This window comes from Oncorhynchus gorbuscha, linkage group LG15 (assembly GCF_021184085.1).
Source record: "Oncorhynchus gorbuscha isolate QuinsamMale2020 ecotype Even-year linkage group LG15, OgorEven_v1.0, whole genome shotgun sequence".
In the NCBI taxonomy this organism is placed as follows: Eukaryota; Metazoa; Chordata; class Actinopteri; order Salmoniformes; family Salmonidae; genus Oncorhynchus; species Oncorhynchus gorbuscha.
This window is the reverse complement of record NC_060187.1, coordinates 66,217,203-66,239,702: the sequence shown is the minus strand read 5'-3', so window position 1 is coordinate 66,239,702 and position 22,500 is coordinate 66,217,203. Positions and strand designations below refer to the sequence as shown.

The 22,500-nt window shown below is 49.2% G+C and overlaps 1 protein-coding gene across 1 annotated transcript in view; it reads left to right on the top strand.

Annotated features, from left to right (window-relative positions):
* LOC123998339 (neural-cadherin-like) overlaps positions 1-22,500 on the top strand; it is a 164,421-nt gene that overhangs the window by 73,042 nt on the left and 68,879 nt on the right. The window contains exons 2-5 of the mRNA XM_046303461.1: positions 1,509-1,697; positions 12,402-12,627; positions 14,817-15,021; positions 22,142-22,253. Of these exons, the coding sequence (XP_046159417.1) occupies positions 1,509-1,697; positions 12,402-12,627; positions 14,817-15,021; positions 22,142-22,253 (732 nt within the window). The remainder of the gene's footprint in view (positions 1-1,508; positions 1,698-12,401; positions 12,628-14,816; positions 15,022-22,141; positions 22,254-22,500) is intronic.

Genomic DNA, 22,500 nt, shown 5'->3' with positions numbered 1-22,500 from the left:
TATGCATTTATGTATATATATGCGTGTTTGGCATGTACTTAGTGTGTGTTCAGTCGTGTGGACCAAGGATCAAGACACCGCTATCATAATGAAGAGTCATTCATGTCTGTGGAGGAATTCATACATAGCCAACTGCTGTATAAGCCTCACAGCGCCAAACAACCACGTCCATCCACTGAATTACAAAATAGCAATACAAGAATCTAGAGCCTTGTGCTGAAAAGACCTGTCAAGAAGGCTTCCACCCTCCCCTGTGTCTTCCTCCCCTCTTCCTCTTTTCTTCTCCCTCTCTTTTTACCCGCCGCTTCCCTGCGTCCCTCAGATGTGAAGCTCCCTCTTATTTGCTGTTGTCTCTCCTTCGCGCCAGACATTGCAAACAACACGAAGCACAAGTCTGCAGACAAAACAAACTCTCCCAAAACCAGACGACAAGCAGCAACAACACACAGCCTGGAGTCCCCTTCTCTGAGTCTTTTCTGAACTTCTGAACGCCTTCTGAGAGCACGCACTTGCTTTCTGCCCTTCCCCACCTCTTTCCTCTCTCTCTATTTCTCCCCTTTTGTCTCTCTATTTCTCCCCCTTCTCTCTCTCTCTCTCTCTCCCCCTCTCTCTCTCTCTCTCTCTCTCTCTCTCTCTCTCTCTCTCTCTCTCTCTCTCTCTCTCTCTCTCTCTCTCTCTCTCTCTCTCTCTCCCTCTCTCTCTCTCTCCTCTCTCTCTCTCTCTCTCTCTCTCTCTCTCTCTCTCTCTCTCTCTCTCTCTCTCCCTCTCTCTCTCCTCTCTCTCTCTCTCTCTCTCTCTCTCTCTCTCTCTCTCTCTCTCTCTCCCTCTCTGTGTGCTATCAGACAGTGTGTTTTGTAGGAAACATGCTAGTCTGCAGAGCGATAGAAAGAGAGGGTGATGGGTTTGTAAAGAAAATGTCATTATTTTCACTGACTGCTAAGGCTTCGGGGGAAGCGACCGTCTCAGACAGCAGATAGCTGCTAGCGAGGAAACAGACGAGGGAGGGAGAGCCCTTCAGCCTGGGATGGAAACAGGGAACCTATCAGCCTTGTTGCCTCTGGCCATTTGTCTCCATCCAGAGAATGGGTCCAGCGTCATCCAAGGGCTGTGGCTGCCGTCAGGGGGGGAAGGTGACACCAGCGGATGGTTGAGAAATTGATTTTGAGAGGCAAATAAGATTAAGGAGAGATTAAGGGATCGCAAACACTTTGAAAGGGAGAGATGGATGGATGTGTTTGGAAAAGTCAAAGCACAATGGTGGGAAGTGGCACAGACATGGTTTGTTTTTGGCTAAAAGGAGGACTCAGACCCAATGACATCATCATCAAAGGATTAGGAGCTTCAGCAGACACTAGTCCTCCACTTTCCCAGAATGCATTTAGCTCATATGCCTACAATTCATTCAGACAACCTCTTAGTAGTGATTCCACGTCCCCCTGATTGTACCAACTGTTATCTCTGACGTTTGACCCTGACCCGTAATCTCTTTATCTTTTCTCTGTCTGTAGGTGATGAGTGGTACCTCTGCAGGCTGACCCTTAGTGTGCCCACCCTGGCAGACCTGCAGTGGGGCATGTTCCCCCAGCCCTACCTGGGAGCAGTGGGACCTGACGCCGCACCAGGCTCTGTGGTCTACCGCCTCACCGCCCGCCAACGAGACGGCACAATAGGAAACGCCCACTTCCTGCTACTGGACGGTGAGTGAAATGTCGATCAACATTGTGATTGAATTGATACAACCTTTAAATAGTGTCCATTTTACATTACATTTGATTACATTAGATAGCTAAACTCTGATGAGATAATAGCATTTAATGAAAGGATGACATGCAAGTGTTCTATTTTTAGGGTACTAGGTGTTGGACATCCCTAAGATAGCGATAATGTACAATAAATGATAACAAAGAAAAAATACAATTGATATAGATTGAAATAAAAATTAAAATTAAAATAAAAAATAATGAAAAATCCAAAAGAAGTGAGTGACAGGAACAATGCAGCTGTGATTAGTTACATGTCCCTGGCTACCAGCAGCTGTGATTAGTTACATGTCCCTGGCTACCAGCAGCTGTGATTAGTTACATGTCCCTGGCTACCAGCAGCTGTGATTAGTTACATGTCCCTGGCTACCAGCAGCTGTGATTAGTTACATGTCCCTGGCTACCAGCAGCTGTGATTAGTTACATGTCCCTGGCTACCAGCAGCTGTGATTAGTTACATGTCCCTGGCTACCAGCAGCTGTGATTAGTTACATGTCCCTGGCTACCAGCAGCTGTGATTAGTTACATGTCCCTGGCTACCAGCAGCTGTGATTAGTTACATGTCCCTGGCTACCAGCAGCTGTGATTAGTTACATGTCCCTGGCTACCAGCAGCTGTGATTAGTTACATGTCCCTGGCTACCAGCAGCTGTGATTAGTTACATGTCCCTGGCTACCAGCAGCTGTGATTAGTTACATGTCCCTGGCTACCAGCAGCTGTGATTAGTTACATGTCCCTGGCTACCAGCAGCTGTGATTAGTTACATGTCCCTGGCTACCAGCAGCTGTGATTAGTTACATGTCCCTGGCTACCAGCAGCTGTGATTAGTTACATGTCCCTGGCTACCAGCAGCTGTGATTAGTTACATGTCCCTGGCTACCAGCAGCTGTGATTAGCTACATGTCCCTGGCTACCAGCAGCTGTGATTAGTTACATGTCCCTGGCTACCAGCAGCTGTGATTAGTTACATGTCCCTGGCTACCAGCAGCTGTGATTAGTTACATGTCCCTGGCTACCAGCAGCTGTGATTAGCTACATGTCCCTGGCTACCAGCAGCTGTGATTAGCTACATGTCCCTGGCTACCAGCAGCTGTGATTAGTTACATGTCCCTGGCTACCAGCAGCTGTGATTAGTTACATGTCCCTGGCTACCAGCAGCTGTGATTAGCTACATGTCCCTGGCTACCAGCAGCTGTGATTAGTTACATGTCCCTGGCTACCAGCAGCTGTGATTAGTTACATGTCCCTGGCTACCAGCAGCTGTGATTAGTTACATGTCCCTGGCTACCAGCAGCTGTGATTAGTTACATGTCCCTGGCTACCAGCAGCTGTGATTAGTTACATGTCCCTGGCTACCAGCAGCTGTGATTAGTTACATGTCCCTGGCTACCAGCAGCTGTGATTAGTTACATGTCCCTGGCTACCAGCAGCTGTGATTAGTTACATGTCCCTGGCTACCAGCAGCTGTGATTAGTTACATGTCCCTGGCTACCAGCAGCTGTGATTAGTTACATGTCCCTGGCTACCAGCAGCTGTGATTAGTTACATGTCCCTGGCTACCAGCAGCTGTGATTAGTTACATGTCCCTGGCTACCAGCAGCTGTGATTAGTTACATGTCCCTGGCTACCAGCAGCTGTGATTAGTTACATGTCCCTGGCTACCAGCAGCTGTGATTAGTTACATGTCCCTGGCTACCAGCAGCTGTGATTAGTTACATGTCCCTGGCTACCAGCAGCTGTGATTAGTTACATGTCCCTGGCTACCAGCAGCTGTGATTAGCTACATGTCCCTGGCTACCAGCAGCTGTGATTAGTTACATGTCCCTGGCTACCAGCAGCTGTGATTAGTTACATGTCCCTGGCTACCAGCAGCTGTGATTAGTTACATGTCCCTGGCTACCAGCAGCTGTGATTAGTTACATGTCCCTGGCTACCAGCAGCTGTGATTAGTTACATGTCCCTGGCTACCAGCAGCTGTGATTAGCTACATGTCCCTGGCTACCAGCAGCTGTGATTAGTTACATGTCCCTGGCTACCAGCAGCTGTGATTAGCTACATGTCCCTGGCTACCAGCAGCTGTGATTAGTTACATGTCCCTGGCTACCAGCAGCTGTGATTAGCTACATGTCCCTGGCTACCAGCAGCTGTGATTAGTTACATGTCCCTGGCTACCAGCAGCTGTGATTAGTTACATGTCCCTGGCTACCAGCAGCTGTGATTAGTTACATGTCCCTGGCTACCAGCAGCTGTGATTAGTTACATGTCCCTGGCTACCAGCAGCTGTGATTAGTTACATGTCCCTGGCTACCAGCAGCTGTGATTAGTTACATGTCCCTGGCTACCAGCAGCTGTGATTAGTTACATGTCCCTGGCTACCAGCAGCTGTGATTAGTTACATGTCCCTGGCTACCAGCAGCTGTGATTAGTTACATGTCCCTGGCTACCAGCAGCTGTGATTAGTTACATGTCCCTGGCTACCAGCAGCTGTGATTAGTTACATGTCCCTGGCTACCAGCAGCTGTGATTAGTTACATGTCCCTGGCTACCAGCAGCTGTGATTAGTTACATGTCCCTGGCTACCAGCAGCTGTGATTAGTTACATGTCCCTGGCTACCAGCAGCTGTGATTAGTTACATGTCCCTGGCTACCAGCAGCTGTGATTAGTTACATGTCCCTGGCTACCAGCAGCTGTGATTAGTTACATGTCCCTGGCTACCAGCAGCTGTGATTAGTTACATGTCCCTGGCTACCAGCAGCTGTGATTAGTTACATGTCCCTGGCTACCAGCAGCTGTGATTAGTTACATGTCCCTGGCTACCAGCAGCTGTGATTAGTTACATGTCCCTGGCTACCAGCAGCTGTGATTAGTTACATGTCCCTGGCTACCAGCAGCTGTGATTAGTTACATGTCCCTGGCTACCAGCAGCTGTGATTAGCTACATGTCCCTGGCTACCAGCAGCTGTGATTAGTTACATGTCCCTGGCTACCAGCAGCTGTGATTATTTACATGTCCCTGGCTACCAGCAGCTGTGATTATTTACATGTCCCTGGCTACCAGCAGCTGTGATTAGTTACATGTCCCTGGCTACCAGCAGCTGTGATTAGTTACATGTCCCTGGCTACCAGCAGCTGTGATTAGTTACATGTCCCTGGCTACCAGCAGCTGTGATTAGTTACATGTCCCTGGCTACCAGCAGCTGTGATTAGTTACATGTCCCTGGCTACCAGCAGCTGTGATTAGTTACATGTCCCTGGCTACCAGCAGCTGTGATTAGTTACATGTCCCTGGCTACCAGCAGCTGTGATTAGCTACATGTCCCTGGCTACCAGCAGCTGTGATTAGCTACATGTCCCTGGCTACCAGCAGCTGTGATTAGCTACATGTCCCTGGCTACCAGCAGCTGTGATTAGCTACATGTCCCTGGCTACCAGCAGCTGTGATTAGCTACATGTCCCTGGCTACCAGCAGCTGTGATTAGCTACATGTCCCTGGCTACCAGCAGCTGTGATTAGTTACATGTCCCTGGCTACCAGCAGCTGTGATTAGTTACATGTCCCTGGCTACCAGCAGCTGTGATTAGTTACATGTCCCTGGCTACCAGCAGCTGTGATTAGTTACATGTCCCTGGCTACCAGCAGCTGTGATTAGTTACATGTCCCTGGCTACCAGCAGCTGTGATTAGTTACATGTCCCTGGCTACCAGCAGCTGTGATTAGCTACATGTCCCTGGCTACCAGCAGCTGTGATTAGTTACATGTCCCTGGCTACCAGCAGCTGTGATTAGCTACATGTCCCTGGCTACCAGCAGCTGTGATTAGTTACATGTCCCTGGCTACCAGCAGCTGTGATTAGTTACATGTCCCTGGCTACCAGCAGCTGTGATTAGTTACATGTCCCTGGCTACCAGCAGCTGTGATTAGTTACATGTCCCTGGCTACCAGCAGCTGTGATTAGTTACATGTCCCTGGCTACCAGCAGCTGTGATTAGTTACATGTCCCTGGCTACCAGCAGCTGTGATTAGTTACATGTCCCTGGCTACCAGCAGCTGTGATTAGTTACATGTCCCTGGCTACCAGCAGCTGTGATTAGTTACATGTCCCTGGCTACCAGCAGCTGTGATTAGTTACATGTCCCTGGCTACCAGCAGCTGTGATTAGCTACATGTCCCTGGCTACCAGCAGCTGTGATTAGCTACATGTCCCTGGCTACCAGCAGCTGTGATTAGTTACATGTCCCTGGCTACCAGCAGCTGTGATTAGCTACATGTCCCTGGCTACCAGCAGCTGTGATTAGCTACATGTCCCTGGCTACCAGCAGCTGTGATTAGCTACATGTCCCTGGCTACCAGCAGCTGTGATTAACTACATGTCCCTGGCTACCAGCAGCTGTGATTAGTTACATGTCCCTGGCTACCAGCAGCTGTGATTAGCTACATGTCCCTGGCTACCAGCAGCTGTGATTAGCTACATGTCCCTGGCTACCAGCAGCTGTGATTAACTACATGTCCCTGGCTACCAGCAGCTGTGATTAGCTACATGTCCCTGGCTACCAGCAGCTGTGATTAGCTACATGTCCCTGGCTACCAGCAGCTGTGATTAGTTACATGTCCCTGGCTACCAGCAGCTGTGATTAGTCCCTACATACATGTCCCTGGCTACCAGCAGCTGTGATTAGCTACATGTCCCTGGCTACCAGCAGCTGTGATTAGCTACATGTCCCTGGCTACCAGCAGCTGTGATTAGTTACATGTCCCTGGCTACCAGCAGCTGTGATTAGCTACATGTCCCTGGCTACCAGCAGCTGTGATTAGTTACATGTCCCTGGCTACCAGCAGCTGTGATTAGCTACATGTCCCTGGCTACCAGCAGCTGTGATTAGTTACATGTCCCTGGCTACCAGCAGCTGTGATTAGTTACATGTCCCTGGCTACCAGCAGCTGTGATTAGTTACATGTCCCTGGCTACCAGCAGCTGTGATTAGTTACATGTCCCTGGCTACCAGCAGCTGTGATTAGTTACATGTCCCTGGCTACCAGCAGCTGTGATTAGTTACATGTCCCTGGCTACCAGCAGCTGTGATTAGTTACATGTCCCTGGCTACCAGCAGCTGTGATTAGTTACATGTCCCTGGCTACCTACCAGCAGCTGTGATTAGCTACATGTCCCTGGCTACCAGCAGCTGTGATTAGCTACATGTCCCTGGCTACCAGCAGCTGTGATTAGCTACATGTCCCTGGCTACCAGCAGCTGTGATTAGCTACATATAATATAATACCAATAATATAATAATAATAATAATAATATACCAGCAGCAGATTAGTTACATGTCCCTGGACTTACAGTCATGTGATGCATACATTCTACGTATGGGTGGTCCTGGGGATCGAACCCACTACCCTGGCGTTACAAGCGCCATGCTCTACCAACTGAGCTACAGAAGGACCCTGGCTACCAGCAGCTGTGATTAGCTACATGTCCCTGGCTACCAGCAGCTGTGATTAACTACATGTCCCTGGCTACCAGCAGCTGTGATTAGCTACATGTCCCTGGCTACCAGCAGCTGTGATTAGCTACATGTCCCTGGCTACCAGCAGCTGTGATTAGTTACATGTCCCTGGCTACCAGCAGCTGTGATTAGTTACATGTCCCTGGCTACCAGCAGCTGTGATTAGCTACATGTCCCTGGCTACCAGCAGCTGTGATTAGTTACATGTCCCTGGCTACCAGCAGCTGTGATTAGCTACATGTCCCTGGCTACCAGCAGCTGTGATTAGTTACATGTCCCTGGCTACCAGCAGCTGTGATTAGCTACATGTCCCTGGCTACCAGCAGCTGTGATTAGCTACATGTCCCTGGCTACCAGCAGCTGTGATTAGTTACATGTCCCTGGCTACCAGCAGCTGTGATTAGTTACATGTCCCTGGCTACCAGCAGCTGTGATTAGTTACATGTCCCTGGCTACCAGCAGCTGTGATTAGCTACATGTCCCTGGCTACCAGCAGCTGTGATTAGCTACATGTCCCTGGCTACCAGCAGCTGTGATTAGCTACATGTCCCTGGCTACCAGCAGCTGTGATTAGCTACATGTCCCTGGCTACCAGCAGCTGTGATTAGCTACATGTCCCTGGCTACCAGCAGCTGTGATTAGCTACATGTCCCTGGCTACCAGCAGCTGTGATTAACTACATGTCCCTGGCTACCAGCAGCTGTGATTAGCTACATGTCCCTGGCTACCAGCAGCTGTGATTAGCTACATGTCCCTGGCTACCAGCAGCTGTGATTAGCTACATGTCCCTGGCTACCAGCAGCTGTGATTAACTACATGTCCCTGGCTACCAGCAGCTGTGATTAGCTACATGTCCCTGGCTACCAGCAGCTGTGATTAGCTACATGTCCCTGGCTACCAGCAGCTGTGATTAGCTACATGTCCCTGGCTACCAGCAGCTGTGATTAGTTACATGTCCCTGGCTACCAGCAGCTGTGATTAGCTACATGTCCCTGGCTACCAGCAGCTGTGATTAGCTACATGTCCCTGGCTACCAGCAGCTGTGATTAGCTACATGTCCCTGGCTACCAGCAGCTGTGATTAGCTACATGTCCCTGGCTACCAGCAGCTGTGATTAGTTACATGTCCCTGGCTACCAGCAGCTGTGATTAGTTACATGTCCCTGGCTACCAGCAGCTGTGATTAGTTACATGTCCCTGGCTACCAGCAGCTGTGATTAGTTACATGTCCCTGGCTACCAGCAGCTGTGATTAGTTACATGTCCCTGGCTACCAGCAGCTGTGATTAGCTACATGTCCCTGGCTACCAGCAGCTGTGATTAGCTACATGTCCCTGGCTACCAGCAGCTGTGATTAGTTACATGTCCCTGGCTACCAGCAGCTGTGATTAGTTACATGTCCCTGGCTACCAGCAGCTGTGATTAGTTACATGTCCCTGGCTACCAGCAGCTGTGATTAGTTACATGTCCCTGGCTACCAGCAGCTGTGATTAGTTACATGTCCTTGGCTACCAGCAGCTGTGATTAGTTACATGTCCCTGGCTACCAGCAGCTGTGATTAGCTACATGTCCCTGGCTACCAGCAGCTGTGATTAGTTACATGTCCCTGGCTACCAGCAGCTGTGATTAGCTACTGTGATTAGCTACATGTCCCTGGCTACCAGCAGCTGTGATTAGCTACATGTCCTTGGCTACCAGCAGCTGTGATTAGTTACATGTCCCTGGCTACCAGCAGCTGTGATTAGCGACATGTCCCTGGCTACCAGCAGCTGTGATTAGCTACATGTCCTTGGCTACCAGCAGCTGTGATTAGCTACATGTCCCTGGCTACCAGCAGCTGTGATTAGCTACATGTCCCTGGCTACCAGCAGCTGTGATTAGCTACATGTCCTTGGCTACCAGCAGCTGTGATTAGTTACATGTCCCTGGCTACCAGCAGCTGTGATTAGTTACATGTCCTTGGCTACCAGCAGCTGTGATTAGTTACATGTCCCTGGCTACCAGCAGCTGTGATTAGTTACATGTCCCTGGCTACCAGCAGCTGTGATTAGCTACATGTCCTTGGCTACCAGCAGCTGTGATTAGTTACATGTCCCTGGCTACCAGCAGCTGTGATTAGTTACATGTCCCTGGCTACCAGCAGCTGTGATTAGCTACATGTCCTTGGCTACCAGCAGCTGTGATTAGTTACATGTCCCTGGCTACCAGCAGCTGTGATTAGCTACATGTCCCTGGCTACCAGCAGCTGTGATTAGTTACATGTCCCTGGCTACCAGCAGCTGTGATTAGCTACATGTCCCTGGCTACCAGCAGCTGTGATTAGCTACATGTCCTTGGCTACCAGCAGCTGTGATTAGTTACATGTCCCTGGCTACCAGCAGCTGTGATTAGCTACATGTCCCTGGCTACCAGCAGCTGTGATTAGTTACATGTCCCTGGCTACCAGCAGCTGTGATTAGTTACATGTCCCTGGCTACCAGCAGCTGTGATTAGCTACATGTCCCTGGCTACCAGCAGCTGTGATTAGCTACATGTCCCTGGCTACCAGCAGCTGTGATTAGCTACATGTCCTTGGCTACCAGCAGCTGTGATTAGCTACATGTCCCTGGCTACCAGCAGCTGTGATTAGTTACATGTCCCTGGCTACCAGCAGCTGTGATTAGTTACATGTCCCTGGCTACCAGCAGCTGTGATTAGCTACATGTCCCTGGCTACCAGCAGCTGTGATTAGTTACATGTCCCTAGCTACCAGCAGCTGTGATTAGTTACATGTCCCTGGCTACCAGCAGCTGTGATTAGCTACATGTCCCTGGCTACCAGCAGCTGTGATTAGTTACATGTCCCTGGCTACCAGCAGCTGTGATTAGTTACATGTCCCTGGCTACCAGCAGCTGTGATTAGCTACATGTCCCTGGCTACCAGCAGCTGTGATTAGCTACATGTCCCTGGCTACCAGCATCTGTGATTAGCTACATGTCCCTGGCTACCAGCAGCTGTGATTAGCTACATGTCCCTGGCTACCAGCAGCTGTGATTAGCGACATGTCCCTGGCTACCAGCAGCTGTGATTAGCTACATGTCCTTGGCTACCAGCAGCTGTGATTAGTTACATGTCCCTGGCTACCAGCAGCTGTGATTAGCGACATGTCCCTGGCTACCAGCAGCTGTGATTAGCTACATGTCCTTGGCTACCAGCAGCTGTGATTAGCTACATGTCCCTGGCTACCAGCAGCTGTGATTAGCTACATGTCCCTGGCTACCAGCAGCTGTGATTAGCTACATGTCCTTGGCTACCAGCAGCTGTGATTAGTTACATGTCCCTGGCTACCAGCAGCTGTGATTAGTTACATGTCCCTGGCTACCAGCAGCTGTGATTAACTACATGTCCCTGGCTACCAGCAGCTGTGATTAGCTACATGTCCCTGGCTACCAGCAGCTGTGATTAGCTACATGTCCCTGGCTACCAGCAGCTGTGATTAGTTACATGTCCCTGGCTACCAGCAGCTGTGATTAGCTACATGTCCTTGGCTACCAGCAGCTGTGATTAGCTACATGTTCCTGGCTACCAGAAGCTGTGATTAGCTACATGTCCCTGGCTACCAGCAGCTGTGATTAGTTACATGTCCCTGGCTACCAGCAGCTGTGATTAGCTACATGTCCCTGGCTACCAGCAGCTGTGATTGACTACATGTCCCTGGCTACCAGCAGCTGTGATTAGCTACATGTCCCTGGCTACCAGCAGCTGTGATTAGCTACATGTCCCTTGCTACCAGAAGCTGTGATTAGCTACATGTCCCTGGCTACCAGCAGCTTTGATTAGTTACATGTCCCTGGCTACCAGCAGCTGTGTGCCTCCTATTCCTCTCTCTCTTCCTCCTCCTCTTCTCTTCTCTTTCTCTTCCTCCTCCTCCTCCCCCTCTTCTCTCTCTCTCTTCCCCCCCTCCTCTTCTCTCTCTTCCTCCTCCTCTTCTCTCTCTTCCTCCTCCTCTTCTCTCTCTTCCTCCTCCTCTTCTCTCTCTTCCTCCTCCGCCTCTTCTCTCTCTTCCTCTTCTCTCTCTCTCTTCCTCTTCCTCCTCCCCTCTTCTCTCTCTCTCTCTTACTCCCCCTCATCTTCTTTTTCTCTCTCTTCCTCCTCCTATTCCTCTCTCTCTTCCTCCTCCTCCTCTTCTTTCTCTTCCTCCTCCTCTTCTTCTCTCTCTTCCTTCTCCTCTTCTCTTTCTTTTGCCTCCTCCTCCCCTCTTCTCTCTCTCTCTTCCCCCCCTCCTCTTCTCTCTCTTCCTCCTCCTCTTCTCTCTCTTCCTCCTCCTCTTCTCTCTCTTCCTCCTCCTCTTCTCTCTCTTCCTCCTCCGCCTCTTCTCTCTCTTCCTCTTCTCTCTCTCTCTTCCTCTTCCTCCTCCCCCTCTTCTCTCTCTCTCTTACTCCCCCTCATCTTCTTTTTCTCTATCTTCCTCCTCCTATTCCTCTCTCTCTTCCTCCTCCTCCTCTTCTTTCTCTTTCTCCTCCTCCTCTTCTCTTTCTTTCTCTTCCTCCTCCTCTTCTTCTCTCTCTTCATTCTCCTCTTCTCTTTCTTTTGCCTCCTCCTCATCCTCCTCCTCCTCCTCCTCTTCTCTCTCTCTCTTCCTCCTCCTCCTCTTCTCTCTCTCTCGTCCTCCTCCTCATCTTTTTCTTTCTCTTCCTCCCCCTCCTCTTCTCTCTCTTTCTCTTCTGTTGATGCTGCTGCCCAGGGGGACATGTATTAAGATGACCCTGTCGTCCTGTTCTCCTCAGAGAAAGATCAGAGGCTGGATGTTAACCCGATAACACATGCACACACACACACACCGCACACACACAGCCCCAGCTGGCAGAAGGGTCCTCTACCCCCATCTCTATACACAAATAAACACACACACCAGCCCCCCAGCCCAAGAAATCAGCAATGTCTTAGGGATGTCCATTTCTGCGCAGCTGTCTCTGCTACGTGATATCACTCACATGATTGTCTATAAGGCCCCGGGGCAAGCTGTGTGTTGAGGTGTGAAAACACAGAACAACTTTAATTTGGGGGTCAACTATCCCTTCAAGAAACCTTTGAGTCACTTGGAAGAACCATGTGTGTCTGTGTGTTTATACGTGTTGCTTATATCCCGTAACTAGGCGGCGAGGATTCGTTTGAAGTGGACCGCAGCTCTGGGGAGGTCAGGACCACAGGCCGACCCTTGACCCCCAGCAGGGAGTACACGCTGAAGGTGCAGGTGGTCGACACGCAGGGCAGGAAGGGTCCCCCTGCAACAGTGGCTATTCTGGCAGGGTTCCGCCCCCCACAGTTCACCAACGCCTCCTACACCCTGACTGTCCCAGAGAACACGCCCGTGGGCCAAGCGTGAGTACACCCTGGGTTTGGAGATATTGGAATGGGCTAAGCCACCGAGTGCACTATATGGGGAATAGGCTGTGATTGTAGACTACTAGGAAGGTGAATGAACTAGGGCTTTACAGGTGACATTGGACAGGAATAACTGCTGGATGTGAGTTAGGAATAGGATCATTTCACAATGAGGGAGGTGGGGTAAGAGCATCAGTGAACCAATGAATACGTGTGTTCTGCATATGTGTATGTACATGTATTTTTGCTTGTGTATTGTGCTTGTTATGTGTGTGTGTGAGTGTTTGTGGTTGTGTGCCGCCTCTGCTGCTCATTAGAGGGGAAACCAAAGGATTGTGTGAACGTGGATGATTCCTCTGCATTATGTGTCATGTGTTGGGGGGGGGGTTATGAAGGTGGGGGTGAAGGAGGGACGCAGATGCATCATTTTGTCCCAGGGCTCAGAATATGAAAGTGTGGCTAATTCAAATATGTATTAAAATAAACTTTAGGATAAACATGAAGGGCAAAGTGTGTGTGTGAACCTGCCTCCTCAGGGCTCTGGTGACTGGAGCACAATGTCTTCATCTCCTTCCCACCCTCTACATGGTGTGTGTGTGTGTGTGTGTGTGTGTGTGTGTGTGTGTGTGTGTGTGTGTGTGTGTGTGTGTGTGTGTGTGTGTGTGTGTGTGTGTGTGTGTGTGTGTGTGTGTGTGTGTGTGTGTGTGTGTGTGTGTGTGTGTGTGTGTGAGAACCTGCCTCCTCAGGGCTCTGGTGACTGGAGCACAATGTCTTCATCTCCTGCCCCTCTCTACATGGTGTGTGTGTGTGTGTGTGTGTGTGTGTGTGTGTGTGTGTGTGTGTGTGTGTGTGTGTGTGTGTGTGTGTGTGTGTGTGTGTGTGTGTGTGTGTGTGTGTGTGTGTGCCTACCTCCCCAGGGCTCTGGTGACTGGAGCACAATGTCTTAATCTCCTGCCACCCCGTGCGTGTCAGTGCATGTTTGCGTGGGTGTGGTAGGAGGCATGTTTGCGTGGGTGTGGAAGGTGCATGTTTGTGTGGGTGTGGTAGGTGCATGTTTGCGTGGGTGTGGTAGGTGCATGTTTACGTGGGTGTGGTAGGTGCATGTTTACGTGGGTGTGGTAGGTGCATGTTTACGTGGGTGTGGTAGGTGCATGTTTACGTGGGTGTGGTAGGTGCATGTTTACGTGGGTGTGGTAGGTGCATGTTTACGTGGGTGTGGTAGGTGCATGTTTGCGTGGGTGTGGTAGGTGCATGTTTACGTGGGTGTGGTAGGTGCATGTTTACGTGGGTGTGGTAGGTGCATGTTTACGTGGGTGTGGTAGGTGCATGTTTACGTGGGTGTGGTAGGTGCATGTTTACGTGGGTGTGGTAAGTGCATGTTTACGTGGGTGTGGTAGGTGCATGTTTATGTGGGTGTGGTAGGTGCATGTTTACGTGGGTGTGGTAGGTGCATGTTTACGTGGGTGTGGTAGGTGCATGTTTACGTGGGTGTGGTAGGTGCATGTTTACGCGGGTGTGGTAGGTGCATGTTTACGTGGGTGTGGTAGGTGCATGTTTACGTGGGTGTGGTAGGTGCATGTTTACGTGGGTGTGGTAGGTGCATGTTTACGTGGGTGTGGTAGGTGCATGTTTATGTGGGTGTGGTAGGTGCGTGTTTACGTGGGTGTGGTAGGTGCATGTTTACGTGGGTGTGGTAGGTGTATGTTTACGTGGGTGTGGTAGGTGCATGTTTATGTGGGTGTGGTAGGTGCATGTTTACATGGGTGTGGTAGGTGCATGTTTACGTGGGTGTGGTAGGTGTATGTTTACGTGGGTGTGGTAGGTGCATGTTTATGTGGGTGTGGTAGGTGCATGTTTACATGGGTGTGGTAGGTGCATGTTTACGTGGGTGTGGTAGGTGCAAGTGTGTGTCTTAATCCAGAAATCCAATAAAAAAATGATGGATGAGATGAGAGCGATGATATCAGACTGAAGGTGGATAATTTCTTGCTCCCTGGAGATCTATTTCATTCGCGAATGTATCTCCTTATGACATCACATCCTCTCTAATGTGTCTCCTTATGACATCACATCCTCTCTAATGTGTCTCCTTATGACATCACATCCTATCTAATGCATCTCCCGATGACATCACTTCCGGTATACTGTATCTCCTTTTGACATCCCGTTCCTGTTTCCCCCTGCAGTGTGGCGATGGTGGGGGCCGTCTCCTTCCAGAGGAAGACTCTCTCCTACATGCTGCTGGTGAACCCTGGCAACCTGTTCAGTGTCAACCAGGAGAGTGGAGCTCTCAGCCTCACCCGGACAGTGGACTTTGAGAGTGGACACACACTCCACACGCTGCAAGTCAGGGCCTCCGAGCCAGACACAGGCCTCAGCGGTGTGGCAGAGGTACACACACGCAACTATACACACGCATACACACACACACACACACGCACACACAGTCACACATAAACAGTACACACTCACCTCTATACACACCTGCTCCTACCCAGATGGCTGACTTATACACACAAATGGCATCTCACTAATCCACCAGTTCCCCTTAGGCTCCAGTCAGCTTGGCTAATTCACTCAAAGGAGCTATGCATGTGCTCTGAAGGTGTATGTGTGTGTGCCTGCGTGTCTGTGTGTGTGTGTGTACTTTCCGTTGGAGTAGTATTGATGGGGAATAGACCCATTTGAGGAAACATCAACTATAGCCATGGTCAGCTGCAGTAGAGAACGTCCAACCTGCCCCCCTATGCTGCTCCACAGTCGTGGTCACATTATGTAGACCAACAGTATGGAGAGTCAGCCGTGGTCACATAATGGAGAACAACAGTATGGAGAGTCAGCCATTGTCACATAATGTAGACCAACAGTATGGAGAGTCAGCCATTGTCACATAATGTAGACCAACAGTATGGAGAGTCAGCCGTGGTCACATAATGTAGATCAACAGTATGGAGAGTCAGCCATTGTCACATAATGGAGAACAACAGTATGGAGAGTCAGCCGTGGTCACATAATGTAGAACAACAGTATGGAGAGTCAGCCATTGTCACATAATGTAGATCAACAGTATGGAGAGTCAGCCGTGGTCACATAATGTAGAACAACAGTATGGAGAGTCAGCCATTGTCACATAATGTAGATCAACAGTATGGAGAGTCAGCCGTGGTCACATAATGTAGAACAACAGTATGGAGAGTCAGCCATTGTCACATAATGTAGAACAACAGTATGGAGAGTCAGCCGTGGTCACATAATGTAGAACAACAGTATGGAGAGTCAGCCATTGTCACATAATGTAGAACAACAGTATGGAGAGTCAGCCGTGGTCACATAATGTAGAACAACAGTATGGAGAGTCAGCCATTGTCACATAATGTAGAACAACAGTATGGAGAGTCAGCCATTGTCACATAATGTAGATCAACAGTATGGAGAGTCAGCCGTGGTCACATAATGTAGAACAACAGTATGGAGAGTCAGCCATTGTCACATAATGTAGATCAACAGTATGGAGAGTCAGCCGTGGTCACATAATGTAGAACAACAGTATAGAGAGTCAGCCGTGGTCACATAATGTAGAACAACAATATGGAGAGTCAGCCATTGTCACATAATGTAGACCAACAGTATGGAGAGTCAGCCATTGTCACATAATGTAGACCAACAGTATGGAGAGTCAGCCATTGTCACATAATGTAGACCAACAGTATGGAGAGTCAGCCATTGTCACATAATGTAGACCAACAGTATAGAGAGTCAGCCATTGTCACATAATGTAGATCAACAGTATGGAGAGTCAGCCGTGGTCACATAATGTAGAACAACAGTATGGAGAGTCAGCCGTGGTCACATAATGTAGATCAACAGTATGGAGAGTCAGCCGTGGTCACATAATGGAGAACAACAGTATGGAGAGTCAGCCGTGGTCACATAATGGAGAACAACAGTATGGAGAGTCAGCCGTGGTCACATAATGTAGATCAACAGTATGGAGAGTCAGCCATTGTCACATAATGTAGATCAACAGTATGGAGAGTCAGCCGTGGTCACATAATGTAGAACAACAGCATGGAGAGTCAGCCATGGTCACATAATGTAGAACAACAGTATGGAGAGTCAGCCATTGTCACATAATGTAGATCAACAGTATGGAGAGTCAGCCGTGGTCACATAATGTAGACCAACAGTATGTAGAGTCAGCCGTGGTCACATAATGTAGAACAACAGTATGGAGAGTCAGCCGTGGTCACATAATGTAGAACAACAGTATGGAGAGTCAGCCGTGGTCACATAATGTAGAACAACAGTATGGAGAGTCAGCCATTGTCACATAATGTAGACCAACAGTATGGAGAGTCAGCCATGGTCACATAATGGAGAACAACAGTATGGAGAGTCAGCCATTGTCACATAATGTAGACCAACAGTATGGAGAGTCAGCCGTGGTCACATAATGGAGAACAACAGTATGGAGAGTCAGCCATTGTCACATAATGTAGACCAACAGTATGGAGAGTCAGCCATTGTCACATAATGTAGACCAACAGTATGGAGAGTCAGCCATTGTCACATAATGTAGACCAACAGTATGGAGAGTCAGCCATTGTCACATAATGTAGATCAACAGTATGGAGAGTCAGCCGTGGTCACATAATGTAGAACAACAGTATGGAGAGTCAGCCGTGGTCACATAATGTAGATCAACAGTATGGAGAGTCAGCCGTGGTCACATAATGGAGAACAACAGTATGGAGAGTCAGCCGTGGTCACATAATGGAGAACAACAGTATGGAGAGTCAGCCGTGGTCACATAATGTAGATCAACAGTATGGAGAGTCAGCCATTGTCACATAATGTAGATCAACAGTATGGAGAGTCAGCCGTGGTCACATAATGTAGACCAACAGCATGTAGAGTCAGCCGTGGTCACATAATGTAGAACAACAGTATGGAGAGTCAGCCATTGTCACATAATGTAGATCAACAGTATGGAGAGTCAGCCGTGGTCACATAATGTAGACCAACAGTATGTAGAGTCAGCCGTGGTCACATAATGTAGAACAACAGTATGGAGAGTCAGCCGTGGTCACATAATGTAGAACAACAGTATGGAGAGTCAGCCGTGGTCACATAATGTAGATCAACAGTATGGAGAGTCAGCCATTGTCACATAATGTAGACCAACAGTATGGAGAGTCAGCCGTGGTCACATAATGGAGAACAACAGTATGGAGAGTCAGCCGTGGTCACATAATGTAGACCAACAGTATGGAGAGTCAGCCGTGGTCACATAATGGAGAACAACAGTATGGAGAGTCAGCCATTGTCACATAATGTAGATCAACAACAGCCGTGGTCACATAATGTAGAACAACAGTATGGAGAGTCAGCCGTGGTCACATAATGTAGACCAACAGTATGTAGAGTCAGCCGTGGTCACATAATGTAGAACAACGGTATGGAGAGTCAGCCGTGGTCACATAATGTAGAACAACAGTATGGAGAGTCAGCCGTGGTCACATAATGTAGACCAACAGTATGGAGAGTCAGCCGTGGTCACATAATGTAGACCAACAGTATGGAGAGTCAGCCATGGTCACATAATGTAGAACAACAGTATGGAGAGTCAGCCGTGGTCACATAATGTAGAACAACAGTATGGAGAGTCAGCCGTGGTCACATAATGTAGAACAACAGTATGGAGAGTCAGCCGTGGTCACATAATGTAGAACAACAGTATGGAGAGTCAGCCGTGGTCACATAATGGAGAACAACAGTATGGAGAGTCAGCCGTTGTCACATAATGGAGAACAACAGTATGGAGAGTCAGCTGTGGTCACATAATGTAGAACAACAGTATGGAGAGTCAGCCGTTGTCACGTAATGGAGAACAACAGTATGGAGAGTCAGCCGTGGTCACATAATGTAGAACAACAGTATGGAGAGTCAGCCAGTGTAGCATGGTGATTCTGTTCAGGTGATTGGACTGTAGCCTCAGTGGCAAGTTTGGAAATAGAAATAGGTGCCGTCTAGCTTCAGTACAGATACAGTGAAGGCTCTATGGAGATTCTGGGGAAAGAGACAGAGAGACAGTTGTTGTTTTTATTTATTCAGAAGGTTGTTTATCTTTGCTTTCCTATTATGTGAAGATAATCATCTCAGGTTTTACAATTAACATCATATTGTATGACGTCTCCCTCAGATTTTAAAAATAAAATTTTACCTAAATGAGAACAGGTGTGCCCTTTCCCCTTGTTTGGCTTCAGTTTCCTTTCCCACAAGGGCAGTTGAGGTAAGCTGTTGTGAAACTGGCGTATTGGAATCCCCCGGGGCGGACATCTTTGTTTGTCAGATGCTCACATCCACTGATTGAGTTGTTTAGATGGACTTGGCAACCAGGGGCCAACGTTTGGCAACCAGAAAGGTCCCTGTGGCCAACGTGTGCCTCAGCAGACCAGGTGAGGTCCCTGCTCTATGGAGATTCTGGGAAAGGACAGGTCAGTTGTTGTTTTTATTTATTCAGACCAGGCAGTTTATCTTTGCTTTCCTATTATGTGAAGATAACCAGGCAGGACAATTAACATCATATTGTATGCCTGGCAACCAGGCAGGATTTTAAAAATAAAATTTTGCCTAAATCAGACCAGGCAGGTCCCTTGTTTGGCTTCAGTTTCCCCAACCAGGCAGGACCCTGAGGTAAGCGTGTGCCTGTGAAACAGGCAGGTCCCTGTGGCCATCTTTGTTTGTCAGATGCTCACATCCACGGATTGAGTTGTTTAGATGGACTTGGCAACCAGGGGCCAACGTGTGCCTGGCAACCAGGCAGGTCCCTGTGGCCAACGTGTGCCTGGCAACCAGGCAGGACCCTGTGGCCAACGTGTGCCTAGCAACCAGGCAGGACCCTGTGGCCAACGTGTGCCTGGCAACCAGGCAGGTCCCTGTGGCCAACGTGTGCCTGGCAACCAGGCAGGACCCTGTGGCCAACGTGTGCCCGGCAACCAGGCAGGACCCTGTGGCCAACGTGTGCCTGGCAACCAGGCAGGACCCTGTGGCCAACGTGTGCCTGGCAACCAGGCAGGTCCCTGTGGCCAACGTGTGCCTGGCAACCAGGCAGGACCCTGTGGCCAACGTGTGCCTGGCAACCAGGCAGGACCCTGTGGCCAACGTGTGCCTGGCAACCAGGCAGGACCCTGTGGCCAACGTGTGCCGGACACAGAGGAACGCTTTGGCACCACAAACACACACACACAAACAAACATGTACAGCGTGAGTAGACAAACACAGAAACTCTTGCAAGTACACACACATGCATTAAACACAGATGTAACAGTGCACACATACAGACACAACACACACCAACATAAACAGGCTCCGCAATCTGGCAATAAGCTGGGCACCAGTCATGGTCACCTTCCTCTGTCCAAAGCTCACACCATCTGTGGTCAAGACCTCAATCCGTTTGCTCTCTCTCCCTCTCTTTGTCTTTCCTTTCACTCTGTCTCTCTCTGCCTCTGTTTCTCTCTCTCTCCGCTATCATTAATACAAGCCCATCGGGTAGGAGTAGGAAGAGGAGCAGGCATCCCATAGAGTTCCATGTCTCTTTCCCTCTCTCTCCTCCCCATCTCTCTCCTCCCCATCTCTCTCTTCCCCATCTCTCTCCTCCCCATCTCTCTCCTCCCCATCTCTCTCCTCCCCATCTCTCTCCTCCCCATCTCTCTCCGCTCCCAGCTTCTCCTCCTAATCTTCCTTAAGCACTTGTACTAGCTCTTATTATCACTATTACTCTCACTTTCTGCCACCCACACAGACACACACAAACACACACACACACAAACACACACACACACACACATACACAGTACGGCAGCAGTATGAGACCAGATTCCTGTTGGACCAGGCTCACGGTGTGTGGCGGCTCTCCAAGAGGGTCTTAACAGACTGTTTTTCTAACAGGGATTGGGATACCCAGGGAGTGCTGGTGATTAGGTATGAGTGAGAAGGGGATCCAGTCTGCCGTGTTTGGAGGAGTGGAGAGAGGGAGGGTGTTAGTGTTACCCACAGCTTAGAATGTAGAAATAGTGGCTAGAATGGACAACTCTATGTTTTAAATCAGTCTGATTGAATAGATGCACTAGGGGAAGAGTCAGACATTTTGTCTCAGTCTATCGATGCCAAGCATAACCTTATTGTTTGGAGTTTGAAGTTATTGTTGTCTTTGGGGCAAATTTTCACTTAGTCTTGCATTGACATCAAGTTTGGATTTCAATTTGTGGCCTCCTGAGTGAAGCAGCAGTCTAAGGCATTGCATCTCAGTGCTATCACTACAGACTCTGGTTCGATCCCGGGCTGCATCACACCCGGCCATGATCGGGAGAACCTTGAGGTAAAGCACAATTTGCCCAGCTTTCACCGAGTTAGACGAGGGTTTGGCCTACCAAGATTTCCTTGTCCCATCGCGCTCTAGCGACTCCTTGTAGCGGGCCTAGCAGTGTGTTAAGAAGCAGCGGGCCTTGGCATGGTCGTGTTTCGGAGGACGTGCCTCTCTCACCCAAGTCCGTATGGGAGTTGCAGTGATGGGCAAAGATTGTAACTACCAATTGGATATACCGTAAAAGCTGTAAAAGTACAAAAAAAGGATTTCAATTTGCTTCAGATTTTGAAGGTTTGTCAAATGCGGTGTTGGAGTTTGTGCATTTTTGTTGTTGTTGCATGAGTGTGTTAGCCTAGTCATAGTTCCATACTGGGGCCCACGCTGGCTTCTCCAGCCCCCTGTCTGCCATGGCTGCTCTGTGTGCCCACCAGCAGCAGTCTACCCCCTGGCAAGGCTGGTCCCCAGAGATAACACCCCCATGTGGGAGACTGGAGGGGGAGGATCCTGCATGACTAACACTGCTCAGGGAACCTCTGGACTACCCCGCCTCTCTTTACCTCTCTCACTCTCTTTCCCTTATCTATCTCACTAACTCAATCTCTACCACCATCCTGCCCTATCATGATCTATATTTTCCTCTTTCTGCCCCCCCCCTTCTCTCTCTCTGTCGCTATCTTCCTAGTTTTTCTTTCTCTCTCTTTCTCTTCCCCCTTAATGATCTCTCTCTCTTCCTTACGCCTCAGGACTGTCATATTTACAGCTATAAAAAACATGATGTGTGTGTGCACAGAGATTCAGTGTAAATGTGTGTGCATGCATCTGTAAGAGTGAGTGTGTGTGTTTGCGTGCGCACGTGTGTGCGTTTGTGTGATGTTGTGTTCCGCTTGGCCGGGGAGCGGCTCAGAGGGTTGGGCTGCAGCTGTGCCTGACTACCACTAGGTCCTCACCCTCCCACACACTCATTTATATTAACCTAGCCAGCACGCCCGAGAAAACACACATACACACAAACACTCACATACACAATCACATATTGTGTAAATGACTGTCATGTGAAAGCTTCACACTAAGAAGAACTTCCACAGACTCCCCCCGATCGCCGATCCAAGTTAACCCTTTCTCCTCTGTCCTTCCCTATAGGTGGTGCTTCACATCACAGATGAGAATGACTGCACTCCAGAATTCCTCCATTCCATTTACAGCCGGGATAACATTCCCGAAGCCACCACGCCTGGAACGTCACTGCTACAAGGTGAGACATCGGTGGAGGTTCTATGTGGGACATGAAGTCCATAACATAGGTAGAGACACACAGACAGAGAGACACACAGACAGAGACCCACAGACACACAGAGACACACAGACAGAGACACACAGACACACAGAGACACACAGACACACAGAGACACACAGACAGACAGAGACACACAGACACTCAGAGACAGACAGAGACCCACACAGACAGACACACAGACACACAGAGACACACAGACAGAGAC